General features: G+C 39.1%; 1 protein-coding gene across 2 annotated transcripts in view; it reads right to left on the reverse strand.

Annotated features, from left to right (window-relative positions):
• The window catches only part of FBXW7 (F-box and WD repeat domain containing 7), a 177,246-nt gene that overhangs the window by 6,609 nt on the left and 152,664 nt on the right, over positions 1–17,973 (reverse strand). For both annotated transcript variants that reach the window (XM_066548185.1, XM_066548183.1), the window contains 6 exons: positions 13,518–13,652; positions 9,079–9,202; positions 7,078–7,214; positions 5,311–5,424; positions 2,065–2,246; positions 785–1,010 (listed from right to left, as the gene is read on the reverse strand). In XM_066548185.1, the coding sequence (XP_066404282.1) occupies positions 785–1,010; positions 2,065–2,246; positions 5,311–5,424; positions 7,078–7,214; positions 9,079–9,202; positions 13,518–13,652 (918 nt within the window). The remainder of the gene's footprint in view (positions 1–784; positions 1,011–2,064; positions 2,247–5,310; positions 5,425–7,077; positions 7,215–9,078; positions 9,203–13,517; positions 13,653–17,973) is intronic.

The raw sequence follows: 17,973 nt of genomic DNA on the forward strand, positions 1-17,973 counted from the left end.
AAGTGATGCTTTGACTCTATGAATGAACAAGATGATGTTTTGGGTTAGAAAAGGTAAGAAGACCCAAGACATGAGGTCTGTGTGTATCTTTGCCAGCTTTGTGGGTAATTGGTGGGCACTAGAGAGATGCCACAAAGCAGCACCATAATAACTTGCACCTCCATTAACATGTTGCTGTTGAAACAGTCTCACACTTGTATATCTGGCCTGTACTTAGAGAAGAGGAAGTAGAAAGCTAGAGATTTACATAGGTTCATTAAAATTTTAGGTCCAGCCTTACTCTGAATTATAGTTTAGAACTGGAAGATGGGACGAGAAAATGAGGATAAATAGAACTTCATAAATCAGAACATTAATCCAATAGGGTTTTTGGCAGACTGTCAATGGCTATATCCTCTGATTTATTTAAACAGTAAGTTTGGAATTTCTTGAGAAAAGCAAAAACATAACTCCAAAATACATGCAAGACTAAAAAAAAAAAAAAAAACAACTCAACCAAACAACCCATCCGTCCACAACAACCTAACTTGCTGGTATAGAGACTTGGGCTTTATTATACTGAATCCTTTAAAAAATGCTACTCTAAAAAAAAAATTCTGTTTCTAAATTAAGACAACATATAACTAGTGTAACAAAGTGAAAGAGGGGTTTATTACAGATGCCTCTGTATGCTTGTGGTCTGTATAATTCTGTACTAGGTACCCACAACTTAATAAACAAGATGAAATAAACTGACTTTAAACATTACTTAAGGAAACTAAAGCAGCAGATAAAAAGCACATACCTGTAACGAGTAGACTCTGTTAGTATGCCCTTGCAGTGTGTGCAGACAGGTCTCTGTCTCTGGATCCCACACTTTGACCATAAAATCATATGCACCACTTACAACCCTTCTGCCATCATACTGAACGCACCGAACTGCGGCGACGTGGCCCATCAGGACGTGCAAGCACTGGCCCGTCTCTATGTCCCACACTCGCAGCGTCGCGTCTCGAGAGCCACTGACCACCCTGCAGCAACGAGAGCCCCTCCGGTACTCAGCACTGCACATGGAAGCACCACAGCAATCAAACTTGGCTACACATGGGTTCTGACTTTTAATTTGGGACATTAGATAGAGCTGATGCACCAGCCACCAAAGTTCTGGCTTGGTGTGACATTTTAATGGGGTCTTAAATGACTGAAGTGCCCTTCTTCCTTCCTCTACTCACCTCCTCAGGATCTGTCTATTTGATATAATCAGCAATCAGCATTTACAAAGGCACTTCATTCCTGAACAGCAAAACAATGCCATGAGAAATTCTGTGGGCTGTTGTATCTACCTATGAAAGCTTATGAACACGGTGAGCTCCAGCCAGTGCTACAGGCATCCTGTTTTAATAACTGAGTTGACTAATTATAACAAATAAAAAAAGATCTTCAGAAATTTCACTTTTAGTAAAGTAACAGCTATTCTGCTTGACTTTTTTTTTCAGTTTATACTTCTATAAGGTTTTTTAGGCAATAACAGAAATGAGATGGAATGAACATTAATGGAATTTATATAGAAAAACCTCATCAGTCTTCAAAAAATAAGAAATGCAACCAACAATCTGTCAACAACTCCATACCACAGCCAAATAACAGAGCTCAGCTAATGTTTATTGAATCAAGACATGATTATTGCAAAAATTATGTTATAATCAGTTAAAATTTAAATAAAATACTGCAGTCAAATACTTAGAAGGTTATTTGGTAAAATGAGTAAAAGTTTGTAGCATTGACAAAAGAAGAAATTATTCTGTGGGGGAGACTGGATCATGGTGTAACAAAGAATTAGCTTTGAAATAATGCAGACTGTGACTTTTTGAAGTACATGATTCAATTTCCAGTTCTTCATTTAGTATTCTCATGCTTCTGCTCCTATTAATCATCTCCTCCCTTGTGTTGGTGTATGTTTCGCTTGGTTTGTGTTTCACTGGGTGCTGGATGAGGTCCCCAGGTTTCAGGAGCACTTTCTGTGAGCAGGAGTGTACAAATGCTGGGCCAGGCTGTGGCTGGAGCTCTGCAGCAAGACTCACTCACCTTTTCTCGTGGAGATGCATGCAGCGCACGGTGGAGGTGTGTCCGTACAGGGTGTGGATGCACTCCCCGGTCTCAGCGTTCCAGACTTTCAACGTTCTGTCTGTGGAGCCACTGATGATGATATTGTCCCTCATCTGTGATGACCACACTCCTCCTGTGTGCCCAACCAGTGTTCTCAAACACTGAAAAGAAACATTTTCCTTAGTTACCCTTTTGACACAGGGGAACGGATACTTTAAGAAAAAGCAATCTTGGAGGTAAGAGTCAGCTCTCATAGCAAGAGCCAGAAGACCCCTGGAAACTTCATTCTGATCTAACAAAAAAATTCCCTTTTTTAAAAAATATTCATCAAATTTCTCTCTCAACTGTTGGTACTTCAACTATATGGAATTTTTCTTGTAATCTTTCCCTTGACAAACTAAGCCGTCTTTCCACATTTCTCAATACAAGGACATGTTTTGCAGCCCTGAGTCATATTCCTGGCATTTTTCTGAGTCACTGCAGGATTTCCAATAGCTTTTTGAAGTGTGTTAGAAGTGGAGAGAGCACACACTTGGTAGTTTAACCACCAATCTATAAACCATTTATTTTTGCTGTATTTTCCTGTCTGTTTATCCAAGAAACACTGCTCTCTGTAAACCACAGCTACAGCATCCTTCCTTGCAAACTCATGTTTCAGACCTTTTTCAGACTTTCCTGTTGCCCAGGAGAGAATCCCACAACATAAGCACAGCCTCCCTTCTCTGATCCCAAAGGGATGACATGATTTCTCACCATGTACAGACAGTGTTTGCTCACACCTTCCTCTATAAAACCCGGAACAATGGCTCGTCTCTGTCTCCCAGGCTGTTTTCCCTACAAGTAATGACTATATATGCTTTCCCACCAGGCAGCAATAAATGCTAATTAGTACAGACAAGGAAAGATCCTTGCAAGACTCCTCTAGAAAGATACTCCATGAAGATTCTGCATTTACTTTAACAACATGATCTCTATAATTACCCATTTTCTAACCCATTTAAATATGTGCCATGTTGATTTTTGCATTATTCTATTTTCTTCAGTTCTGTCATGGGGATAGAGTCTTTCAGTGCACACAGCCATCTACTTCTGCACTATTATTTTTATCAGTCAAACCTGTAACTGCACGAGAAAAGAGGTCAAGGCAGTTTGAGGATCTCTTTTTCTGTAATCTAATGCTAAGTGGCATTAATTGCCGTGGCCTTCCTTTAACTGTTAGTTGACTCCTCTTGACGCAGTCCAATATTTTTTATCTGAGATAGTGTATCCTAAATACCCAGTCTTTCAGTTTACTCCATTTAAACATTGATGCATTTTGGCCTCCTAACTGTTCTGTCCTGGATCTTCTCCTTGTGATCATACCTTTAATGCACTAATATTAAGCCAAAAGTTACTTCAGGGAAAAAAAAATCAAACACCGGTTACCTGGATCAACTCTAATAAGAAAAACCATAACTTCAGTAGTAAGCACGAGTTTCTGCTGAAATGTTCTATTATCACTGCATGCTGTATTTCCATCACATGAATTTTCTTCCAAAATTTTTTTCTGCATCAGTAACAGTATAGTAATTCCTGTTTTTAATATCCTGTTCTTTCTAGCATCCTTGAAAATAATTTGCTTTTTTGTTCTACTGTTCTCTAACAATTTTTTAACCAGTTTTCTGCAATTACTGGCTCCTGGCTTAATTCACTGCTATCAAATCCATCTTTTTCAGTTCATAGCTGATGTTCATTTCTACAGTTCTCTTTTTTCTTATTTCATCCAATGTGCTCATTTTTTAAGAAATCATCCTGTTAAAGCAGCAAGAACACAGAATCCTTATTTTGGGCTTTACATCTGTCAAGGGAATTATTTAGTCATGTTCATTTGCACAAACCAACCTTTAGGGTTTCTTTATTTTATTAATTCTTCAGCATCAGTAAGCATGAGTGCTGATACAGCATGCTTCCATCTTTCAGACACAATTTCTGGCTCTCTTAAAGGTCTAGGGTAAATGGCCACACTAGGTTTTGCAATTACTTTCAAAAAATTACTGAACAGTAATTGTAAAGTCTTGCCACTGTGCTTAATTTGATATATTTAAGGGAACATTTTGCTTTTGGGAGTGTGGTATGTACAAAGAAAGTATTTTTCATTTGTGTTTAGGTTGCCCTTTTCAATTAAAATAGACATACATTTCATTATGGGATCCCTCATTAGACAGTTTGTTGTAGGGAAGCCAACAGCAGCAGGGTGAGGCTGCCCATGGCTCTTAATTTTATTCTTACCCACAGTAGGATTAGCAATCCCTTCAAGGAACTTCTGGGCATGCAATGACAAATGCTGAATACATTCAGCTTCCACATTATGAAGTGGATACCTTTTACATCTTAAACACGTTATCCTCAGCAGCTGTCCTGTGGTTATCTATACCATTAAATCCAAGCTAAGTGGACACAATACCAGTCTAAAAGGAAAAAGTACTGTTTCCCCAAGGCCTTTTCTACACCCTTGGTCGGTCAGTCACCTCAGGAAAAAAAACCTGTGGGCTGAGTAGCTGTGATGTTCTAACATGACTGAAATGCTCAGAACTGTCTTTCTGATTGCACATATTGTTTTGCTCCTCTAAGCCAGAATTAAATTATTGAAGCTTATTAAATTCCTGCCTGAGCTGGATCTAATTTAATAGGAAATATTTAAACCTAAAGCAAGTTTTTTTTTTTTTTTTTTTTTTTTTTTGTTTTGTGGCTCAGCAATATGGAAGCTTGGAAAGAAAAACAAAGTCTGTATTTGAAATCTGAGCCAGTAAAATGAACACTCCATTGCAAAAACTTGAAAACAATAGAAAGAATGCTAGAAGATAAGTGAGAAAAAGAGATCCAGAGGGGTAAATGCAGCCTAAGTTAAGCTTTAAGGAAGATAAAGTAATGTTTCTGTCCAAATTCTTTAAAATCCATGTCACTTGACTCCACAAGAATAGCAGAATTGCCAAGAGAACAAGGATATATGCCAGTGGTAACATGAGCAGCATTGCAATTTCACATCAAGGTGACTTTTTTGAACTGGAGGAGTTTCTGTGTGGGAAAAGGCAACCCACATGTTTATCTGGCACATCTTCCAATTCCTCCCCCAGAGCACCCAAGGCCACCCTGCAGCGCGGTCTGATGGCCCAGCAGCACTTTTGCTGTGCCACTGCCCTGCCTGTGGCTCATTTCCCAGGGAATGCAGCAGAGCAGCCACCTCACCTTGCCTGTCACTGCTGACCACACTTTGAGCGTGTTGTCGTCGGAGCCGCTCACAATGCGGTTCCCGCAGAACTGCAGGCACGTGATCACGTGGTCATCGTGGCCCTTGAGCACCTGGCAACCAAGAACACAAAAGCAACGGTCACAATTTAATGCAGGAGATTAGAGAAGCAGGAGAAACAAAGTGCTCTTCTGATTCATAAATTACAAAATGCTAGAGTTGCTTCAGTAATAATAAGGCCCCTTAATCCCGTGTGTCAAGTCTAATTTACCGCCAGCTGGGACCAAAGAAGGTGTTTCCCTCCTTCCATGGAGTGATGATGCATTGCTTATCAGGGAACTACAGCTACTGCAAGCCTCCTGAAAGTACCAGGAAAAAGGACTAACAAAAGTGGGCTGAATTAGTAACTGGACACTGCTCTATTCCTCTGCAGTTATTCCATCTCTTTATTTTTCAGTTGATTTTCCATTTACTGTTACCTTTTGTTTCAATCTTGAATGAAAAGGATGGACTGATTATTTGCTGTGTATTTGTATTTCAGTGGCCAAGGCTGACTATATCTATTTTTTTCCCTTATCAGCCAAGCATTGTATTTTGTTAAATGCCAGTCAGCACCAAAGTCAAAAACTGGAAAACCATCAACTCAATTAAATGGAAACAAAAGAAACAATTCCATGTGCTGGGAATGTGGACTGGAATGTTGCTTTACAGAGGTGGGATTTTCAATGCTTGATTTTGGAAAAACTGTAATTCTGTATATTTTATTGCAATACAGCAAAAAAAATCCTTAGTAGAATACATAGGATGAATATTTTTTTATTTAAGATATACAAACATTTTTTAAGATGTTTGTTGAAATAAAATGGCATTTGGATAATGCCAGAGGCTGTAATTTTAATAATAATTCCAAGATAACTTGATGTGGCATATCAATGCAAGAAATACAGAACCGTTGCCAGAGATGTACATAAGTCACAGCCAAATAAACAGCAGGATATAGCCATAGGTTTTCCAAGGGAATTCTTTTGTTCTTATTTTATTTTGTTATTTTTAATTAAGAAAACAGGTAAATTGCCTTAAAACCTTAAAAAGCCATGAATATGAGTTTTTTTGACATTTCTAGCTGCTTGTTCATTATCAGGTTTGATTAGAGAGTTGCTATTTTATTTACAAATGGTTTGAAATTGCTTCATGTCTTCATTTGGAAAGGTTGCAATGATAAATATCAATGACATTAAAATAATTTTAACATTTAGAAAACCCCACAGACATCTTAACACAGAATGAAGTTATTGTCTTGTGCTGCTCAATTTAGAAGAATATATTTAAAAATAAAGCATGAATTAATCACAGAACAGTTGTGGAGTATTTTAGGTTGCAACATGACCCAGCTCTACCAATACATATATATACACCTATATATGTACAATATATGTGTCTGTATGTTTAAATATAAGTATTTCAAATCAATTTTCCATGATTACCTGTCTCAAAGAGACTGGCATATTTATAAGAATTCCCAAAATTGTACAGGAATTCTTAGAAGAGCAGTGAAATGGTTCTGCAGTATGAAGCGTAACACATTGCCAAAATGGTGGCCAGAATATAATTTAAATCCAGGGTGGGCTAAAACACAAATTATTTTTTTCTGTAGCAATTCACTGCTTTTTGTGCATGGATAGTCTTGTTTGTCCAAAGGAAAGAAGCCGAGGCACGAGCTGCTCCTGCTTTGTTCACAGCCCCGTGCACAGAGCTCAGAACCTCACCTTGGGCGATTTCAGCTCTCCTCGCCGCCAGTTGGTATCAATCCTGTGCTGTCTGATGTAGGCGCTTTTCCATGGACTGTGTATAAAGCCTGGTTTTATTACTTTCCTCCTCTTGATATGCAATGGTTCATCAATCCCTAAAATGGAATTTTAAAAAATGAGGGGGAGGGGAAGAGATGAGGCCACCCCACAGAAAACACTTTCCCTCCCAAACCTTTACCGTGACCCCTGGCATTAAAATATGGCAGAAATGTAACAATCTCCTGCATGCCAACATTTGTGTGTCAGTGACACCATCCTGCTCCTCAGAGATTTATACTCTCTCTGTCCTTGTCAGTTCAGCATAATCATTACCATAATCACAACTGAAAATGCTCTAGTTCATCATTCCTTGCTGGCAACCTCCTAGCTCGGGTTTGGATCCCCCTTTCTGAGGCAATGCAGCAGAATATTGCTTTTTACAAATGCGTACTGTCCAAAAACGTCCTTAACCACTTACATGCTTATTCTGGAACAGTTCAAGAAGTCAACCTTTCTGTCTGTGGTTCTCCACTCTGGTCACCCATCTTCATTACCTTTAAGTTCACTGTGACTCCTGGTATTAGTGAGCTTTTAATTACTTTCTTGATCTGAAAGGCTGAGTGCTTTTGGCATTGTCCTCTCTTGGCTGGAATTTAAGTATAGCTATGCCCTTTCTGACTTGACACTTAAGCAGCAGAGCTTTGTTTTACCCTTGCTACTACAGATAAAGCTTTTTTTACAATTCTCTCACCCTGCTCTCTTTTCTATGCAGCTCTTCTCTCCACTGCATTTCATTACTGGCAGGAGTCTTGTGTCTTGCCAGTATGTGGATTTCACTCTTCTGCCTTTAGCTCCGTCTCTCTCTGCAATCTTGAATTAAGGGCTCCTTCATGTTACTAACCAGCTCACTGAGGCTAAGCAGGCTGCAATACTGGCCTCCTTGCCTGTGCTCTCCTACCTGGATGTATTTATTCTTACTTGTAATCTCACAAATGTAAGCTCATTCCCCTCTCAACCTTCTTTTTTATCACTCTCTCCTTTTCATGCATTTTCACTGAAATTTTTAAGAGGAGAATCTGTAGAGAAGATTTAGGAGGTCAGACACCTGCTTTCCAGCACAAAAGAAAGCATATTCGGTGCCCTCACAAATAGCCAGCTACAACTGACATTGTTTTGTTTTTTGAAGCCTTTGCATTAACCCCTCAGAAGTCCTTGTCTCCATAATCCAAGGCAGTCTGGACATGGTCCTGTGTCCAAGATGAGATTGCTCTGGGATTACATGTATGTGGTCTTCTACCCCCCCACTCCCCCCTGGCCCAAACAGACTTCTTCTTCCTATAATTATCCTTAAGAATAAGAGCTTGCATTCTCCATGTGCACAAATACATGGCTACTTTCATGGGAGCCTTTTTTTGCCCATTCATATCAGTGTTGGAGCACCATATCTTCTTGAATTGGCATGAGCAGGATAATATCCATGTGGCTAATGGACTGTGTGTCCCTCTCCAAGCAAACCTCTTAGCACCTTCTCCCACTACTGTGTGCCATCTCTGCCTTAATTATCCTACAAGTCATGTGAAATTACAGCAGCCCTTCTACCAACCACTGAAACAGTTTTTCCTCCATGCTACAACTGCCAGGCTATACTCCTACCATTTTTACACCTCAGCTGTTATTTCTTTTGGTTGCATTTTGAATAAACACAATCCTCAAAAAGCAATCCCAATTGTCTTCTAAAAACATGCAACTAGCATACTTTATAAACAAGATATTCAAGCCTAAACTCCAGCACTCCATGGATTATTTCTATTCCCTGCTTTCAACAGAGATACATACCATGTAGCTTAAAGCATAACTTGCACTAAATCTAAAGTCACACTAATTGCTTTCATAAAACTTTAAGCTTATTATATAAATGAACTGCACTTTTTATGATGGCAACACTTTGACCATTACATCCATCATTTTGCTCAGCCTTACCTTCCTCTTTGCATTTCTCTCTCCAGAGAAGATTATCTTCAGCCAGAATTCTCCAGTAACGACATGTCTGGGCTGCCTGCAGAAGGTCCCTGGGTTCCAGGAATGACAGCACATACAGTGCCAGCTGTAAAAAATAAGAAGAAAGTGTATTTTCTGTACTGCTTTTGAAGAGAAAAGTGAAATAACTCCATTTACTATCACACATCAGGGGCTGAAATACAGAAAATTGGAACAATAAATTATTAAACAATCTCTGAAACTTAACAGACTCCACTTTATTCCTGTGGGCATGTGAAAATATAACAATCATCGTAAGTAACTAAATCCTTACAGATCATATCACAAAATGATTCTTGCATTTGCAAGAAAATAGGTGTCAGCTGAAATAATTACTACATTTTTTTTAAAAATGTAAGGCACATTACTTTGAATCATTAGAAAAATTATTACCAAAGTAATTATGTCTATGTTATTTTACCTAACAATTTCAACAAAAGTTATTTTGAGAGTTGAACTAAAAAGTACAGTGCTCACCATGTGAGCAGATAGGGATGTACATTGTGATGAGAAAACATCACTCAGAAAGCCCAAATACAGAACAAGTAAATGCTACATTCCCCAGAGCTCAAACCACTCTGCAGTCATAGGAAAGGCAGTGTAGGTATTGCTCATTTTCTGATGAGAATTCAAACACACTCCTGGGTGGCGTTACAAGGAGCTTTATGGATTTGGATGCAATAGGATCAGGACATGTAACTTCAGTACAGTTTGCTACCAAAACCACAGGGCAAATCCTAACGAGTGCCAGAAAGTAAATGGAAGATGAGCTTTTCTATGTGACAAAACTAAAGTTTATTGGGAAAAATTCAGACCTTCTCAGACTGAGCTAAGCCATAAAGTGACTACAATAAAGCCCCCAAAATCTCCACCTCTCCATGAAGCCTTAAACAGAGGCATATATATCACAATCCAAAACACAAAGAGTGTATCATTAAGGGTGTGATGACCAAGTACAGCTTTTCTACTTGACAGCAACAATGTAACTCCCTTGTCATGGAAAATAAGTGTAAGATGCAGGAAAGTCACAGGAAACGCACAGAGTCCCTAAAAACTCTGCAGAAAGAACAATATTGATAAACATGAATGCAGAGAACTACTAACATGCTTACATTGGGGACTTTCTCAGTAATTAACAGGATGCAGAAGCTGTCAAGGAAATTAGATCACCCACTTTTACTTCTGCTTGCCATCTATTTTGTTTAGGATGTTCAATTTCATTTTTAACTGAAGTTATGAGATTAGATAGATAAATAGAAATATATAAACAGAATCTGCCCTTCAAAGCAACAAAGACTGAAATTTACTGAGGAAGTCATAACTGCGGGCTGTTGACCTCAGAAGATTTTTCACTTTATTTTGTGAGAAACATTTAGTGATCTAGACAAGCCAGTGTGAGCAGGAAATAAAAATTCAGCACGTTGCAACTACTTGCATTTTGGTCGCACACACACCTTGTTTGCAAGTCATCACCTGCAGCTCATGGGGAGCACACAGCACTCCACATTAGAGGGACCTGTGCCTTAAATGATGTGTGAGATCCTGTAGGCACCCCAGGCCACAAACCTGAAGAACCTTCTTCTCTCCTTACTCAGGGAGTCAGCATTTGGGATCTGTTGTAAGGCTCTCTCTTACAGGAGCAAAAACTATACTAGTCCTTTTAGACATTCTGTCTTCATTCCTGGCATGTGAAGTTACTGAAGAAGTGCTGTTTCCTAACACACATCACAGAGACCTGCATGTGACAAAACTCAAACATGACACGGCCTCTTTCCATTTTTTGCCGAATGTTCCTCAGTTGACAGTAGTTTGTTTAAATATTACTTTAAAATAACTACCTATACAAACACAGACATTTGCTAAGCTGGTGTTAATTAAACTTATGAGCCAACCGAGTCTAACCCAGGTTAAATATGGGTAACATTTATTTTAGACTAGATTTATCTAAACAGTCATCAATGGTCAACACAGCCCACAGCTGACTTTAGGATTAGCAGTGGATAAAAGATGACATCCCTTTGTCTCAGCTCATGGATCTAGTTATAAGAAAATTTCAGGTAGCAAAGATCTGACCTTTGACTGAACTGGATTTACGACTACCCTCTGTTGAAGTGTTAATAACACCCAATAGCAAGCAGTTCCTTGCCTCTTTCTGCACTTAAACACACAGAACCAACAATATTTCTATTACTGATTTCAGCAGAACTCTTTATCTATTGGTGTCTCAACCTGATTTTCATACATAAGTAATTTGAATAATTATTTCTAAAGTCTGAGCAAGAAACCAAGAGTATTTATTTCATATTAACTGTTTGATTGCTGCTTTATCGGGAGGAAAACAAACATTTCCACGGTTATTTGACATTTCAGTTATTGCCTTTGCATTGCAGACAATGGTTTTGAAGCAAAACCCTGCTGTCCACATCATCTTCCTGTTCTGGTTTGGTAATAAGATCAGTGCATAGCATCCAACAGCACTGCAGCTAAGCACAGATGTTAATGTGGAGTGACAGCCCAAGGGAGCGTGTTTGCACAGGGGGCTGCCTTTGCCAGGGAAGCCTCCTCATGGAATTACTGACCCCAACAACTCACTCGTGCCCCCACAGCTCAGAGTATCACCCCCCACTGCAGCCAGCACTCAGCAGCTGGGGACAGCCCTGCTGGGGAGATCTGGCTGAGGGAACAGCACAGGAGATGGTGGAGTCAGCTCCATGGCTTTTTTTAACTCGGGTAATTTTGGTGACAGTGACTCGGGGTTAGGAAGCAAAAATTATTCAAGCCAACTTCACTGGTGAAGTCAGCCTGTCATGAAGCTACACATTACAATATTCTGGTTTAAAGAGGCAGGAATCCCATCAAAAATAAACAAATTAAACATTAGTAGTTTACAGGGGAGGGAAGAAACCTAAGTCACGAAGTTTTACTGCTAAGTACTGTATTTTTTCTGTGAAGAAATTGTGAAAACTGAAATTATAACATGATCTTTAGTTACAGTGTAACTAGATCACTGGTTGTATTTCAGTGAGTATTGCCAAAAAATCATGCAAAGAGAACTGATCTCTGAGTTACTGTTATCAATTTTCTGTTGAATTTCCAGACTGACTACATGCAGAAGTGGCAAAGTATCTTCTGTCTCTTCAAAACATAAATTCTTGTTGCCTTCCTCTGTTTCTGATGCTTCAGACAGCTTCTCTAGAAATACGGCAACCATGCAGGGGTGCTGCTGAACTCTTCTCCTCCCCCAGTGTCCTTTCCACTCCCTAAGAAGGCTGCTGCAGGAATTACTTCTCTAAATACCAATCTCATGTCCTGTGTACTAAGTTAATACTTGCTGCATAAATTGATTCCAACCCTTACAAATGCCAGCCAGCAAGGGAAGGCTGTGACACTTCCAGACTTGTGAAGATATGACAGTGTAGTAAAGGAAAGAAGGGTTTTGTACATGCAAGTATTCAAAAATAGGATATATGTCAGAAAAGAGTATCAAAGAACAGAGACATGAAACAGTCTTTAGGTAATAAAACCACGTCAAACATAGCAAACAAATACAAACACCAGAATAACTTCAAAGAACTTGCTTTGCAAACTGTTAGGAATTGAGACTTAACTCCCTAAAATCAATCAAGGTGAGAAGTACTATTTATAAGTCAACTAAAATACATTTATTCAATAACTCCAGCAAACTGGGTTTATAACCTTGCATATCCACCCTCATGTTCTCATTGTGATGTGATGACATCACAAATTACTCTTACGTGGACAGCACTTAATTACACACACCAAAATCTAAATCTTAGTTTCTCTTTAACTGGATACAACATGATCTGATTTTCAGTGAAGGATTTACTGTAAGGTGTCTGCTAATTACAGTTTGGCTTGATCCTTAGTAGGAAGTGCTTTTCTGGGTTTAGTTTTTGTATATTTGGTAGAGATTTTAGGGTTCTGTTTTTCTAAAAGAAATTAAAAAATAACATTAACAAAGCACTCACCACTTACAGCATTAAAAATAATACTTACACTCAGAGAATAATGTGCAGAGAGGTCTTACATCCAGAGGAAATCTCTGTGTGTGTGTGTGTGTGTGTGCCCTAACAGAATTAGTTCCCCAAAAAAAGCACAATTGGCCCAATTAAGATACAGAGATATTTTTAGAGCTATTGGGATTTTGTTTAAAGGGGTCATCTGTATTTCCAAGTATCTAAATGCTATCAAGAGACAGAGATATGTCAACCTGAAATTACAGTAGACATGCTATGGCAGTGTTCCAAACAGTGAACCTCTAACATGAGTTTACATCGCTACACTGGCAAAATCAGCACAGAAGTTTTCTAAAGACGGCAGCCCAGGCACTTGAGAATGCAATATTACCCCATAATTCTCACCTCTTTTGGGAGCAAGGAAATGAAGTCTCTTTGAAACTGGGGCTCTATCACTTGCATCATGTGTTTTACTTGTGTTGGTTCACAACTATCAATGAGTTCATCTAAAGCAAGCAACTTCTCTGGTCCGCTCCAGCTCTGCAAGGGAAGAAGAAACAAAGAGTGAGCTTAGTTTAACAAACTGGCTTGGTTTATACCAATAAGTGCCACTGCTGTGCCAACAAGGCAAATTAAGTTTCCTCACTGAACTATATACAAGCATATAAAAAGCCAGGAGATAAATGCTCATGCTAATGACACAAAAATGAGGAGTTAATCAACACAAAATATTCAAAATTACTACACTAATTCATAAGCTAAGAAAGGATTTGTTATACGCACATACAGATTGGCAATTAAATAGATAATAATATTTAGTAATAATAATTGAATTAATTAAGCTTCTTTTGAAGCTGATGAAATCTACACACATGCTACAGACAACGGAGGGGTTGCAATAGAATGAACACCCTTTCTCTATTGTGCATTCAAGTGAGATGAGAGCTTTTAATCTTCATGTTTCATCTGGTAGACCAAAATCTTGAAATAAGAGGAAAGGAAAGTAAAAAACTTTCTTGAAAAGTACATTAGATTACTCTCTGATTGTTACTACAGTGTGTCCCTAAGTGACAATGCTGTAATTTCAGAATCTTGGCTATAAACCAATGCATATTTTGTAAGTATCAACTTACACTTGAATAAACAGGGAATTTTGATTGGTAATTTTCTTACTCCACATTTTTACTAATGGGTGCTATAAAATTTGAAGATTTTAATAAGGCACTCAATTGGGAGCATAGCAGATTAGTAGCATCATTTGTAGGAAAAAAAAATTGTAACTTAATATACTGAGGATCTAAAAATCATGTCTTAAACTCATTTGTGCTCATCAAAGAGCTTTGATTCGTTATATGAAAACAATTTAAAGAAAAAAAACTTTACAGAAAAAAACAACAGCTACTGCTAGCTGATTTAGCAACAGAATTAGAGCACAAATAAAACCTTAGAGAGAAAATGAGACATCACAGTTTTTGAGAGCAGATTCATATTCCTCTTCTCAAATGTCTTCTAGAATGACATTTACAAGTAAATTAGCACATACAAATGATATTACAGTTACCATAAGAGGCTAACTCAAACTTAAAAAAAGAGGGCAAGATACCTTACAATTTAGATTTCTGTCTGCCATGTATCTCAGGTCTTTACTACTTATGCTCTAAATTTGGATTTGACTCTGAAAATTCACTCTGGTCTCCACCATACTACAATGTTAGCGTATGTGCAGTTTCTACCAGAACAATGAGGCAAATGAAGAAGAAGGTGGAATTTCTCAAAGTGAATGTAAAGCAGATAAATACCCAGCTTTACTCAACATAAAAAGATCACAGCATTGCATCATTTCTCCCTAATTAAAACATCAAAATACTTGAAATGTCAGTAGAAGTATAATTTACCCAAACCATGGCCATGGGGACTTCCAAGTGACCCAAGTGCCTCAGGGCAGTGGAGGTGGCTCAGTTATGGAGAGAGCACTCTGGGACTGCAGCTGCCTCACCCCACTGCCATGCCCCTGCCTGCAGCAAATGTGTGCCAGCTACTGGACAGCCTACCCTAATGGAGGAGGAAGTTCCTGACCTGAGCCTTTCCACACATTGTGGGCAATTGGTAAAATGGTTTAAGCTGGCAAGAAAACATTTCCCATTGACCTGTGTGTATGCAGTATCACCACGGGAGATGAGGGTTTCCATGTCCGATACCCAATACCTCAGAATATTACAAAGAAACCAGACTGTCTCAGCCAAACTTGCAGCAGTGCTCTTGTAAACAGCTTTTATTATAAATTTCTTTCAATAGAAACATTTGCATCACAGAGCAGTTCTCCATAAATCATGCACTGAAGTACTGTTTATCTCACCAATTTTCCAACTGCTGTTTGTTTCATTAACCCACAGCTTAGCTGGTGTTAGGTACAAACGTTTGCAGTCTTTAATGTCATCTGTCAGCCGTGTTTGAATTTAGGAGAATTAAAAAGAGGGAAAGCAATACTGGTGCTACTTCCTTATAATATAAATTTCCAAGGTCAGTCTACTCTTAATTTATAAGCAGCTACATGTACTAAATTAGAACAACTCTACCTGAAGAGCATTGTTTGCTGCTGTGGCAAATGTTGCTAGCAGTTACCAACATGTTATTAATTAATAATGTCACTGTATGCTATATTAATCTGTAACTCTCTTAGACTTAGTTGGTTTTTAAAACTTAATACAGATCTGGACAGAAAAGGGAAAAGATTCCAGAATGAGAAAGAGTTGCTAATGACTAAAAGCAGAACCCTCTTTTATCTGTCTGTCATCATTAGGGGATGGGTACAGACAGCTTCCTACGGATCTTCTTAAGTAATCAACTGCTACAAAACGTTGTCTCTAGGACATTGTCCCCTCAGTCTTTCACTTAAGCAAACAAACCTCCAGCTACAGTTGGTGAGAGGTCTCTGAGGGAAATGTCTGGCATGAAAAATTGGGAGGAAGCCTTGCCAGATGAACACAACTGTTTGCATTAATGAAGACAAGACTAGTAAATTCTGTTTCTGGGCCCTGTAGCTTGATCCACTTGCAAGAAAATTGCATGTAGCTCATCAGGCAGAAGGGAAAAGGCGTAACTGTGGCTTTGATGAGAAACAACAGTAAACAAACGTTGCAAAACAAAAAGAAAAAGTAACTGTGTGCCAGTTTGCAAAGTTTCAAACTTTGTAGAAGACGAGAGACTTTTGAGACAGGTTGCATCGTGACCAGACACCTTCAATTTCTACCAGGCAATTCCCCTTCAAATTGAAGGCCCTTGTAAAGAATATACTTTATCTTTAAAATACTTTTGCTTAATTGTCTTCCTTTGCTTTCCTGGTCTTCAAAACTGAAATTTAATTTTAATGTAAAATTGAACTAAAGTTTTTATTATGAGCAGGGGTTCCCTTGGAAAAGATAACTCCAGGATTCATTAACACAGCCCTTGGGAAGCCAGCAGGGCCCACTGATACTGCTCTTTGAATGATTTCAGAATCCTAAAGAAACATATCTCCTCTTTGCTATCATTTCCTCGGGAAGGTGTTGATTTGTCAGCCAAAGCCTTTTGGCTGTTCATACCAGCCTTTCCTCATCCAGTAAAGCAGCTGCTGTAACAATGGCACTACCTAACTGAAAACTATCCCTTCTTTTCCCCCTGCACTACTCTGGGTAAATGTCTTCCCTTTCTTACAATCAATATAAACAACATCTTTGCTGCTTCTACAACTTCCACCTCACACCTTCTGTCTGACCTGTCACCTGTTTTTTTATCATCATCTGTTTCTGCACCTCTCCTCTTTCATGACCTGCACTCTTCTATTGCTCAGCTCTCATCTGCTACCTTCAATTTGTACAATTACAGCTTGTAGCAATTATATCCTTTTGCTATAATAGGTATATTAAGGACAATCTATTTTAAAGAGTTTAACTTCAGGGTGCTGTTCTCCATTACTAAAGACTGTTAATGGAGGTCTGTCATTACTGAGACCTGCAGAAGGGCTCTTCTTGGAGCCTGCTTCTGTCCAGCTCTTGGATCAGTTATCCAAAACCCTGCCATCCCACACCCCGAGGGTACCTTAGTCTGGATAAAAATAGCACATAAGCACTGAAAGAAACACCATCTACAGCTGTAGAGCTGTACAGCAAGTAGTTTGTCACACCAGGAGGGACTCAGGAGCAGCTGGTGCTGAAGTCCCCTCATTAACCCATATCAGAGTCCCAGTCCCCAGCCTGGTCCCCTGGACTGAACATTTGCAGCACACATGGTGGACCTTGTCTAGAGGAGCTGCGACTGGCTCAGACTCCACAACCCTTCCAGATGTTGGATAACGTAGAGTTTTCTCTGAAAGCAGCTGAACTTGTATGTAACAAAACTGCCATGAGAGCCAAACCAAAGAGATGGGCAGGGGACCTGCTGTAAGTCTGCAGGACTGCTCTGGAACAAGGCAGGAATGGTGATGCAGCCAGGAGGGGTGGGAAGCTGCAGTGCAGATCTCTCCAGAGCTGCATGCAGGGGCTGCACAGAAACCCCAACCCTTGACTCGTCCCACCACAAGGCACAGAGCAGAAAGCGCTGCAATGCTGGCCATGGTACAATCTTTATGCCTGCTTCACAGAGGAGGTGGACTATTCAGTTGTACATGTATTCATTCCTGAGCATCTTTGGAAGGGAGAATGGTAAGCAATTGGAGTTTAGGTGACTAAGCCAACTATTTATGTAAAAAATGCCAGATATGGCAAAAGCATTCTGGACACTATCTAAACTGCTGTGAAAAAGAATGCTTCCAGTTGTAGGTAAAACGATAGCATTCATTTGAATAATCAAGTAGTTATTTGAAGTGATTGCCTATATTGGTGTG

The sequence above is a fragment of the Molothrus aeneus genome, chromosome 4 (assembly GCF_037042795.1).
Source record: "Molothrus aeneus isolate 106 chromosome 4, BPBGC_Maene_1.0, whole genome shotgun sequence".
Lineage (NCBI taxonomy): Eukaryota > Metazoa > Chordata > Aves > Passeriformes > Icteridae > Molothrus > Molothrus aeneus.